Source organism: Coccinella septempunctata, chromosome 3, assembly GCF_907165205.1.
Source record: "Coccinella septempunctata chromosome 3, icCocSept1.1, whole genome shotgun sequence".
In the NCBI taxonomy this organism is placed as follows: domain Eukaryota; kingdom Metazoa; phylum Arthropoda; class Insecta; order Coleoptera; family Coccinellidae; genus Coccinella; species Coccinella septempunctata.
In genome coordinates this window covers 39,274,700-39,286,971 of record NC_058191.1, presented here as the reverse complement: position 1 = coordinate 39,286,971, position 12,272 = coordinate 39,274,700, and the positions used below count along the sequence as shown (strand labels likewise).

Below are 12,272 nucleotides of genomic sequence, written 5' to 3'. Positions count from 1 at the left end.
AAAATATTACCGTATATGCATTATCATATTATATCCCATTCAAAAATATATTCGAAAATTATAAAAGGCCCAATTGATAAATCTTTTCATCTATTTCATAAAAATAATTCTGGGATCAATATTCATGTCCTCAAAATTCAGCGAAACAATTTTATTTGAGATACTCTGATTAAAAATGAGATTACAAATTGTATCATTGTGTTCTGATGTCTATTAAAAATCTGGAACTTACGAATTCAACAGAATGTTCAGTCAATTAATAACAAAAGATTATACCTCTGATGAAAGAATGATTATGAAATGAAATTCTATGAAAAAGAATCTAGTTCGCTATTAGATGATATGGTAAAACAATTTAAGGACGATGTAGACTTTTTGTTCAATTGATCCCACTACAGCATGTTTATTCTCTGAAAATTTTTGTTTCAGGATAAATACATAAAAAAGATGTTGAAGTCATTGTAAGATACACTAATAATTAATTAATAATATCAATAAAAATAATCAGTCGAGGGAATGTTATATATGTTCAATACATCCTATCATTCATAGAGACATTTTCTGACTCTTTCTTCGAACAAGTTGAACTCATCCAATGACCTATCTGATTCCTGAAAAATTCAATTCAATTAAAATATCACAGTCGGACATGAATATACTGGGTGGAAATGAATTGCAGCGAAAAACTTCAAGAAGTGTTTTAGTTTTGAAGATTATAAATACAAGGTGAGTCTTTGACTTGTACGAATATTTTAACATTAGATTCTTGAGGTTCGAAAGATCCACAGATGTGTAGTGCTACACAGATTTGGCTTGTTATTCTGTAGGTAATTTCGTTGTTCCAGGGGTGGTACAGCTCATTATGAAAACTTAAAATGGCTATATGTTTTCATCAGGGCCGAATCGGAAAATAAAGTTTTTTTTTGACCTCAAGAATCTACTGTTGTAATATTTGTACTCTCCCTATATATCACTAACACAGAAAACTATATACAGGCGGAATAAATTAATAGTTCCGAAAAAATTTAGGTGGAGATATGTGAATCATATAGAGATACTGTATGTTACTGTAAAACTCACCAAAAAAGATCGACGAGAGTTTGTTCTGCCTTGACTATGGTCAGGAATATTCCCTATAGAAGAAAATGGCTTTGCCTCAGGTTCTCCTTTGCAAAGAATATCAGCCTAGAACAATAATTATAATTTGAACGGCCAAATTTATACAGGGTGTCTCCTGTTTAAGAGGAAACAAAATTTCTAATAAAAGTACAAATTCAACGTCAGTTTCAACTCACCCAAGAGCATGGAAAAGTGGGCCAGTTTTCCTTATCTTTATGTTGGTTTGGTTTCGATTCCAAATGACGCCAGTAGTGTGAGGAACTCAAGTTTTCTTTGCATGACAAAACATTATTTTCTCTTACGAAATAGGGAGTATTTTTTTGATCGCTTAGAGGTCGTTCTGGTGCTTCATGCAGTCTCTGAGCGTTCAAAGGGGATGCGAAAGATCCAATTTCCAGAGCTCTCCCGAATGGATATAAATTCCGTTCATACGAATTTGAGCATTTGAGGATCGGAGTTGAAGATAAGAACGGTTCATTTTCTCGAGAAGTTTCTACTTGCAAAGAACCGAAAGCTTCTTGCAAATTGGGCAGATTTAGAATGGTTGTACCCATACGACGTTGAATTTCTGGAGTTGCAAAGGTAGCATAGTTCTGTTCTCTGGCAACGTCTGGCGAGCTCGAAGCCAAATTCATGTGTCGGTATGGATCAAGCAGTTCGGGAAAATTCTCATTCATTTGGAAGGTGTTTGGGTGGATTCTCTGGAGGGAATTTAGGAACCTCATCTCTTCTTCCCTCTCTGAAAAGTTCTTCTGCCTAGTGCTGGGAGATCTTTCCGATGCTGGAGGACTGGTGCTTGATTTTGATCTGGAATTGAAAGTAATTATTTCAAACATATACAGGATCTTCCAAATAGTCGAATATACTCATATGTATAAAGGAAATTTTGAGCAGATTTCAAAATTTTCTGATATACTGGTATTCATATGAAAATGAATATTTTCTTAACAGCTTTCAAAAAATCCCATGTAATGATCAGTAAATTGTTTCAAATAACAGATGTTCTTCCAAAAAATCTCCTACATTCGGGGATGGATTAGGAAAAACCAGAATGATAAGCCAAAATGCACGAACGAATGTTCCATCCTTTTGTAAAGAGGATTTCAATACAAAATTCACAATGCGAAAAAAATAATAAGAACAAAGACAATTGCACACTTACAGTATCATTTTTCGATATTCTGGTTTGGTGAATTCGTTAGAGGGCTTGGCAAACGTCACTTCAACTGCAGTATTTCTGTAATGCTCTGAAAATAATCAAAGCTATAACGAATTGTTGAAATTGAGATCTGAATAAATTCGAAATCCGTAAATGTTTGTGACGATGTGTTAAGTCAGAAGAGGATGACATAAACTTACTTTTCAGTATGTCCAGAAGTTCTGTTGCAGCTTTTCTGGAAGTTAGGTGGATGAAAGCGTAATCCTTGAATTTATATACTTTTTCTATGAATTCAGGGTTCATGTACATCTCGATAATCGCTTTCAAATAATCTCTGGACTCCATCACATTCAAATTTCGAAGGTAGAGAATCTTCACCTGTTGATTGAAGAACCAATATGATATATTCGAGTAATCCTTTCAGGCAAATGCCTCTATATCATGTGCTAAAGATTGAACTTAATTTCTCTATGAAAACCCTTTCAATATTGCCTTATTTATTTTTTCAATTGCTTCATGATATATACAGGGTGAGTCTTTGACCCGTACAAATATTTCAACAGTAGGGAAACACTTTTTCCCTGTACCATTTCGTCCGAATCGGTTCGGTTTGAAAGATACAGCCTGTTGAAAAATCATAGAAATTTTTATTTGTAGTTTTATCTCACAAACGGTTTTATCGAATGAAATGAATTGAGGATGAGTTAATTCGATTGTTTCAAACGTACATTTATATTTTACATCGTAATGGTAGAGTTTATTCAAAGAAAAACATACCTTCTTCATCTCATCATCAGAAACCACAGCTTCCGGCACTGACCAATCAACAATGACCTCATTGTTCCACAAGCTCATTCCTTTCATCTTGTTCCTCATCTTGGCAGCATACTGATGGGTAGGAAACTCAACGAAAACGAACCCTCTATTTTGAGCTCGATTGTTGTAGGACCTGTACATAATAACATCAACAATTCCTGTTATTCCCCTCTTGTTCAACTCCTGCCAAACTTCATCCTTGGTTTTCTTCACCGGGATACCCCCAAGGAAGATCCTGCAGTTGTTCATGGATTGAGTGACTGTTATAGGACAATTTGGCACGATTTCCTTTCCGTTCAAAGTCTTGATTGCTGTCTTAGCATCATCGCTATTCAGATAGGTCAAGTAGGCAAAGCCTCTGTTTCCCCTGTTGTTCTTGTTCAACATCAACCTCAGTATGTGGACAGGTCCCACTTTTTCGAAGAATGGCACTATGTCGTCCTCGTTCAGGTACTGTGGGATGTTCTTCGCGAAAACCTCCAATCTCAGTTCATCTTTGGGGGATGAAACAGAGGTCAGAATGCGCTGGCCCCTGATCTCTTCCACGCTCATGACGTTACTGTAACACCTGTGAGACATTTTGGACACTTGCTGAATGTTCAAGCTCACCGACACTTGATGAAGTTTCGAAATTCGAACTGCGAATGGTTTTGGTGGTGAAAAAATTTATTCAGTTCCTTGTAGCTACCGCCACTGCCGATTTTTGAGTGGGGTGGTTGTTTTTTTATTGCGTGCTTGACGGGTATCTTCACCATTGGTTACATCTGTGCAAGGCGATCCCTGGATCCTATGGGGATTGGCCTTATTTTGGGATTTCCAAGGTTGAGGCGTTGTATTGGTCATAATACGCAAAAAGGTGTTGAAAATTCCAAAATTATTTCGTTATTTTAATCAGAAAGAAAGAAAGAAAATATTAAATTTTCTACTACTAGAGTTTTTTGTTCACCAGAAACTTATTACATGGATATGTTCAATATTGCTGTTCGATATTATCGATTCGGAAGTTATACAAAATTTATTAATATAAATACTTCTATTCCTTCTACTTCTACTTCTATTCCTTATCTGTTCATCCTGATCCACTTTTCAGAAGATTTAGTAGACATGAGAAATACTTCATGAATTTAGTATCTTCCCAAGTCGTTTCTAATTAATCCAATATATAATGGCTGTTACATTAGAAACAATAGAGATTTTTAAATTTTTCATTCACAATGTTTGACAAGGTGATTTTTCCACCCCTAATCGTAAAAAATAGTGAGGGAAAAAAAGAGCTTCTTTTGGCCTGAAGAATTTACTATTATATATTCACAAATCAAAGACTCGCCCTGTTCGGTATTCACGTAAGTGGTTCAATTAATTCTCGAACGACCCACGTACTTGCACCGTTCTTTACGTGAAACCGCATATTCTCGGAACATTTATTATAAAAAATAGACTAAAAAGACATTTCCATAAACAGTATGATTTTGGATGCCAAAGAGTGAATTTAGTAATTGCCGCCGTCGCATTATTAATCGTTCTCATTCGGAAGATAAATCAAACTCAGTGTCTCAGTCACCATAAAATTATAGACGAAATTTCTCGTACTTTAACAACCATCAATTGGTATTTACATTAAGTGCTTAGTGTTAGTTTTGGACTCTTCGGAGCATCCCTTCAACGTGGCCAGCAGCTGTCATCTTCAAAGGGGCCCCTTCAGCAGTCCACCACAGTCACCTCGTCGAGAAAGAAAGCATCAGAAAAGTAAGTCTGGTGCAAGTACCTCATTCAAAGACTCAAATAAAGTCGTCTTTCTCATATACATATACAGTCCAACTAGTGAACCACTCACGAACTATCGTTCATTGCTTGAGGATTTTCCTCCGGTAGAAGACATTGTTCCTTCGGAGCCGGATACTTCCGGTGTTTTTCTCAGAGTTAGCAAAATCAAGATTTTTTTTCTTTTTTTTTCATTCATAAATTTGCACGAACTTCAATGCTTCATCAGATCACATTATATAACGGTTTCAATAATTGATCGCTTTAATAAAGGCGTTAGGTATTACTTTCAAAGGAATTTTTTTTTAAAAGATTCCTCTGAAATTCAAATTCATTCCGAAGTCCTTAAAAATTAATCGCTTCTTTGTCGGCCATTTTCTGAATTTCCTCTCCTTGCGCTTTTACGCAAATTAATCTTTGCACGCAAGTGGGCGTTCCTCAAAATCTGCGTGGTCATCAACCAAGACTTTTCCTCGTCAATTGTCAAATTTGTCGCTACATTGTCAAATTCTTTGTTTACAAGAATGGACAGTAAACTGAAAAAACTTCAAGCACTCAGAAATGTTTGTCTTTCTGACATAAATGTAATCAAAGGTCTAGCTGAAAGAGCTATCAAAGAAAAAAGTGTTCAAACGTTGTTCAAAGTTAGATTCGCGCAACTTGAAGAGGTAAAAGAGGAATTTCTCCGAATTCACACAAACATCATAACTCATCTTTCCGCAGATTCCGATGATGATATTAATAATGCCAATATAATTCGGGAAGGCTTTCTAAGTGATTATTACGATATAACTAGTATTCATGTCGACCTTTTCGAGGCAATAAATTCATCAAACAGAAATTCAAATGATTCACAAGTTGATAATTCTTCCAATTCTTCGAGTTCCAATCCACATATAAAATTGCCAAGAATTGAGTTACCTAAATTTAGTGGTGATTACAAATCATTTCCATCATACATCGATTTATTTGATGCTTTGGTTCACCGTAACACATCTTTGAGTGCTGTAGAGAAATTCAATTACTTGTTATCGTCATTGCAAGGCGCACCATCATCTTTAGTGCGGACACTTTCATTGACCGGTGATAACTATATTGTAGCTTATGAAGCTTTAGTGAAACGATACTCAAGCCTTCGTCTTCGAGCTCAAGCTCATTGGGTAGAATTGGAAAACGCACCGAAGGTTAGTTCGGATAATATCAGTCAACTCAGAAAGTTATTGGATACTTTTTCAGAAAATTTAGCAGCCCTTCATCAAATGAAATTTCCCACTGAAAGTTGGGACTTCGTTTTATTGATGATGTTGCTCAAACGTCTTGATCACGCAATTGTTACGCGATTTGAATTGGAACATGGTTCCTCTGCCATTCCGACTTATAAACAATTAATACATTTTCTTGAAAAACATTGTTTAGCGTTGGACACGCTAAGTTTTTCACCTTCGCTCGGCTCAACTAAAGCTAACCGTTTCAGTAATAGTCATAATGTTGATAAGTCCAATAACAAAGCATCTAGTTCGCGAACTACTGCCCTCTTTGTTAATGACTCCTCATCCAAAAACTGCGCATTTTGTAATGGGGAACATTCAATTTATCGTTGTCATTCGTTTGCTGCGAAATCGCCGAATGAGAAGTATAATTTTTGCCGCTCGTCGCATTTATGCTTCAATTGCCTGAGCACCGCTCATGACGTCCGTTCTTGTCAATCAGTTCACAAATGTAAAAAATGTCAGTCGAAAACCCATCACACGTTATTACACGTTGATAAACCCAAGAATTCCCCCACTCCAGTCAGTAATTCGAGAACTAATTCGGAAAACAATAATTCCGACGCCAAACCCAGTCAACCTATTATATCTGCTGTTTCCACAAATTCACGCACGTCTCTTAATTCATCGAATAACTCTAAAAGTGTACTGTTGTCTACGGCTATGATCGAACTTTCAGATAATCGTGGTAACTTCAAGCCTTTTCGCTGTCTTCTTGATTCTGGAAGCATGACCTCATTTATAACACAGAAAGCTGTTAATAAATTAGGTTTATCGAAATCTCATTTTTCAGTTGAAATACAGGGCGTAAATTCGATGAAATCAAGCCACAGTGCCGGTCGAGTTGTAATATCAATGAGACCTATCGCGAAAGAATCGCCAGTTTTCTATACAGATGCGATAATTCTAACTAAAATTTGCGATAGTTTACCTACATGTAATGTCAATCGCGATTCTTGGTCTCATATAACCAATCTTCAATTGGCTGATCCTCATTTCAATATTCCGGGTAATATCGATGTGCTGCTCGGCGCTGATATCTTCCCAAAAATTTTATTGAATGGTAAAATATCAGGTAACATGAATGAACCAGATGCTGTAAATACAGTGCTCGGTTATATTTTAATGGGAACCGTGCAGACAGCCTCACCGTCTGTTTCGTCGTTCTTCATTCAATCTTCGGAACCAATAAATGTTGAAAATACCTTGAAGGCTTTTTGGGAAGTAGAGGAGGTTCCGGTTATCAACAAACCCACTCCTGATGAAGTTTTTTGCGAGAATCATTTCAAAAATTCTCATTTTCGGGACGAAAGCGGTAGATATACAGTATCCCTTCCGTTTCGGGATGTGAATCCGGTGTTTCCCGGTATACGCGATCTGGCTCTCAGTCATTTTTATTCGCTAGAGCGGCGTCTGTCTAGAAATCCCGATATTCGTGCTCAGTATTTGGATTTCATGCGGGAATATCTCGATCAAAATCATATGGGTTTAGTACCGGACAATGAAATCGATGATGACGCATATTATATTCCGCATCATTGCGTTTTAAAACCGTCAAGTTTAACGACTAAGTTGAGAGTCGTCTTCAACGCCTCAGCTAAGCTGCCCGGTCAAAAATCTTTGAACGATTGTCTTCATACCGGACCGAAGTTGCAACAGGACATTGTTGAAATTTTGATGAATTTCCGTTGCCATTTCTTTGTGATATGCTCCGATATTAAAAGCATGTATCGGATGATTTTGGTTAATTCAAATGATATAAAATATCAGAGAATTTTGTGGCGATTTTCACCTGATGAACCCGTTCGTGATTATAATTTGTTAACTGTCGTTTATGGAATATCCAGTTCGCCATATTTAGCTTTAAAAGTTCTTTTGCAATTGGCGGAAGACGAAGGAGAATCGTTTCCTTTGGCCGCCGAACAGATTCGTAAAGCATCTTACGTGGACGATTTTGTCGGGGGTGCTTCTACGATTGAAGAAGCACGCACTTTAGTCAAGGAATTAATTGCTCTAATGCGTCGTGGAGGTTTCGAGCTTAGAAAGTGGTCCAGTAATGAGCCATCTCTCATTTCAGATTTACCAGAATCCCATCTTTCCACACAACCTCGATCGTTCAATGAAATTCACGAAGCTACTCCACTCAAAGTCTTAGGACTTCATTGGGATCCAACTTCGGATCATTTTTATTTCGAATCCAAATTTATCACGCATAAATCGTGTACTAAGAGAATCCTTCTATCGGAGCTCGCAAAAACCTATGATCCTCTAGGATTTCTAACCCCGGTAACTTTTTTCACCAAATATTTGATTCAAAGATTGTGGGTCTCAGGAATAGGATGGGATGACGAACCCAGTCCTGAGATCATTCGAATTTGGTCCCGGTATTGCTCAGAATTACCTAGCCTTTCAAAATTTAAAATTCAACGGAATTTGTTTCCGTTAAGATCAGCCCACTATGAACTTCATGGGTTTTGCGATGCAAGTGAAAAGGGTTATGCTTGTGTTGTTTTTGTACGTTCTGTTGATTCTGGACAGAACATAAATGTACAGTTTGTATGCGGAAAATCCAAAGTCGCTCCATTGAAACGAATTTCAATTCCTAGACTCGAACTGTGTGGCGCGGTTTTGTTGTCTAAATTGTTGGAGTTCGCACGTCGTTCGCTGGGCCATCGGGTTGAATTCGATAAAATTTGTGCCTGGTGTGATTCAAAGATTGTTCTACAATGGATAAAAAATTCCCCTCATCAATTCAAAACTTTTGTCTCAAACAGAATTGCGTATATACAAGACAGAGTACCTCCCGATTCATGGTTTTATGTGGAATCTAAACATAATGCCGCCGATGTAGGTTCGAGGGGTATTTTTCCTGCCGAATTGTCTAACGACAGTGTGTGGTTTCGAGGATCAGATATTTTATATGCATCTTTGACCCCCTGGTTGAATGTTGAATCGAAGATTACCGATCGCTTAACACCCTCTGAAGAAGACAGAAAATTTGCATTTCATTCTGATATTCAATCTGGTTCGTTCATCGATGATTTAGTGGATAAAGTCTCGTCACTAGCAACTCTACAAAGAATTACTTCTTTTATTTCAAGGTTTACATTCAATTGTCAACACCCGACGCGAAAACGAACTGGACCCCTATCCGCCTCCGAACTTTATGATTCTCTAATCATATTATCGAGGAGAACGCAACAAATATGTTTCGAAAATGAACTTCAATCTAAAAAATTTTCGAAACCTTTAAGAAAACTGAACGTTTTTCTTGATTCGAATAGCGTATTGCGTGTAGGAGGGAGACTTGAATATTCCTCATTACCTCACGATATGAAATACCCCATTTTATTGCCAAATAAAAGCCGATTTACCACTTTAGTAATCGATCATTTTCATCGAAAATATCTTCATTGTGGTTTTCGTACCACCCAGTTTCTGATATCTCAGCAATTTTGGGTTTTATCCCCTAAACGAGCTGTTAATGCAGTTCTGAGTAAATGTCATAAGTGTTGGCGCACCAATCCGAAGCCATTCCAACCCCCCATGGGAAATTTACCTGTTTCCAGGATTTCTCAAGTGAAACCCTTTAGTCACGTAGGTGTGGATTTTGGTGGTCCATTCACCTTAACTATGACGCGACATCGAGGTGTCAAAACTTGTAAAGGATACCTCTGCTTATTTGTTTGTTTTACCACAAAAGCGCTTCATTTAGAATTAGCGAGTGACCTTTCGTCAGAAACCTTTTTAGCCGCGTTTCAACGATTCATGGCTCGTCGCGGTCGTGTAGATACTTTGTACAGCGATCATGGTACTAATTTCGTAGGTGCCACCCGGGAATTATCATCTCTTCTTAAGAGCGCCGCAGAAAAAGAAGGTATAAAACATTCTCTGATTCCCCCTGCCTCTCCCCATTTTGGTGGTTTATGGGAAAGTGGAATTAAATCCGTGAAAACCCACTTAGCTCGTGTAATAGGACAACAGATATTAACGTACGAGGAATTCTATACAATCCTAACGTTGGTTGAATCTGTATTGAATTCTCGCCCTATCGGCTCTCTCAGCAATGATATTCAGGATATCAATGCTTTAACGCCTAATCATTTTTTAATGTTGGAACCTGTGTCAGTTTTGTCATTACCTGACTTCTCAAATTTAAAAATGAATAGCCTGTCTCGGTGGCAATTGTTGCAAAAAATTCAGACTGACTTATGGAAAAGATGGCACTCTGAATACCTACATACACTGCAACAACGAAGTAAATGGTTCGATTCTAATTCTCAAGCTTCTAAAATCGGCTCACTTGTCGTGATCAAGGATGAAAACACGCCTCCTTGCAAATGGGTTTTAGCTCGTATCATAGAGCTTCATCCTGGACGTGACGGGATACCTAGGGTAGCCACTGTTAAAACTCCTTCGGGAGAATTGAAACGCCCTCTGGTCAAACTTTGCCCGCTACCATGTAATGATCAAATTAGTGAAGTGTGATAGATGAAGCATTGACGTTACATATTTAAATTTTAATTTTTTTTTCCTATTCTTAAAATGCATTGCTGCATTTTCCCGGGCCAGAATGTTCGGTATTCACGTAAGTGGTTCAATTAATTCTCGAACGACCCACGTACTTGCACCGTTCTTTACGTGAAACCGCATATTCTCGGAACATTTATTATAAAAAATAGACTAAAAAGACATTTCCATAAACAGTATGATTTTGGATGCCAAAGAGTGAATTTAGTAATTGCCGCCGTCGCATTATTAATCGTTCTCATTCGGAAGATAAATCAAACTCAGTGTCTCAGTCACCATAAAATTATAGACGAAATTTCTCGTACTTTAACAACCATCAATTGGTATTTACATTAAGTGCTTAGTGTTAGTTTTGGACTCTTCGGAGCATCCCTTCAACGTGGCCAGCAGCTGTCATCTTCAAAGGGGCCCCTTCAGCAGTCCACCACAGTCACCTCGTCGAGAAAGAAAGCATCAGAAAAGTAAGTCTGGTGCAAGTACCTCATTCAAAGACTCAAATAAAGTCGTCTTTCTCATATACATATACAGTCCAACTAGTGAACCACTCACGAACTATCGTTCATTGCTTGAGGATTTTCCTCCGGTAGAAGACACGCCCTGTATATGAAAAGACAAAAATGTTTCTCCTAATCCTAATCTCATCTACCCAACTTTAAATGTTTGTCCAGTTTATGGCGAATCGCCCTGTATATGTAATAATATAATAATTTCGTTGTGTATATTGTTTGTTTATTAACATTTTCTGCTTATCTTCACGTTCTCAAGGTGTTTAAAACAGTGTACCTCATTAAAAACGTGTTGGTTGTGAGAGTTAAATTGGTTAAGAGTTGACTTGATCGATTCGATTATTGTTCAAGGTTTTTGTGTTTTTTTTCTTCATTTCGAACAAAATCTTTTTCCGCAGTGCATCGAAGATAAGTTATACAGGGCGATTTAGCGCGATGGCCTATAAAAATTAGAAGTTTATGGAAAACTAACCACAATTCTGCGCTTAAAATTTGCATGTTGGGATTTTCGACAATGAACTTTCTACCCAAAAAAAAAACAGCCTACTACTTTCTTATTTCAAATGGCACACCCATCTTTGCATCGTTAGATAGCTGATTTGATGCCAATTTCAACATACTTTGAGTAGAAACTGAACGGTTTAGGAGTTATTGCCATTCTTATGAGGCAAATGGTGAAAACTAGAAGTCACACTTTTTGGAATATTTCTGTTGAGGAGGTTTTTTCCAAAAAATTCTGTACCATTTTGAATTTTTTCAATATTTAGAATTATAACCATATTTATTGTTGGGACCTAAAATGTACAGGGTGTTTATGAGAAGATCATTAAGTTTGACGATCAACGAATAGATAAAAACTCAAGATTTTCAAATTTCAACCTAGATTTTTAATGATTTCAGTCGATTCTACCTAATCTACCGAATATTTGCCTCAAATGTAAACTTTCGGAGTTCAAAGTAAAACTTGCATTAAGGAAAAGTGCTATTTCAAACTTGATTATTCTTGAACAATTGAATATTAAAAAATTATATGAGCAGAGAATTACTTATCGAATTCGAAAATTTCGCTAAGAAACTGTTTCTCAGCTCGTTCATGAACACATTTACTTGGAG

The 12,272-nt window shown here is 37.1% G+C and overlaps 2 protein-coding genes across 2 annotated transcripts; one reads left to right on the top strand and one right to left on the bottom strand.

The window, feature by feature from the left end:
• Positions 1-418: 418 nt before the first annotated feature.
• On the bottom strand, positions 419-3,877 carry LOC123310180 (APOBEC1 complementation factor-like). The gene is made up of 6 exons (XM_044893597.1): positions 3,056-3,877; positions 2,479-2,656; positions 2,282-2,366; positions 1,296-1,926; positions 1,081-1,185; positions 419-611 (listed from the first exon to the last, which is right to left on the bottom strand). Exons 1-6 carry the CDS (start codon positions 3,671-3,673, stop codon positions 543-545), a joined length of 1,686 nt encoding a protein of 561 aa, XP_044749532.1. The 5' UTR covers positions 3,674-3,877; the 3' UTR covers positions 419-542.
• Positions 3,878-7,203: 3,326 nt separating this feature from the next.
• LOC123310425 lies at positions 7,204-11,571 on the top strand. The gene is made up of 3 exons (XM_044893892.1): positions 7,204-8,409; positions 10,991-11,114; positions 11,558-11,571. Exons 1-3 carry the CDS (start codon positions 7,204-7,206, stop codon positions 11,569-11,571), a joined length of 1,344 nt encoding a protein of 447 aa, XP_044749827.1.
• The last annotated feature ends 701 nt before the right edge of the window (positions 11,572-12,272 follow it).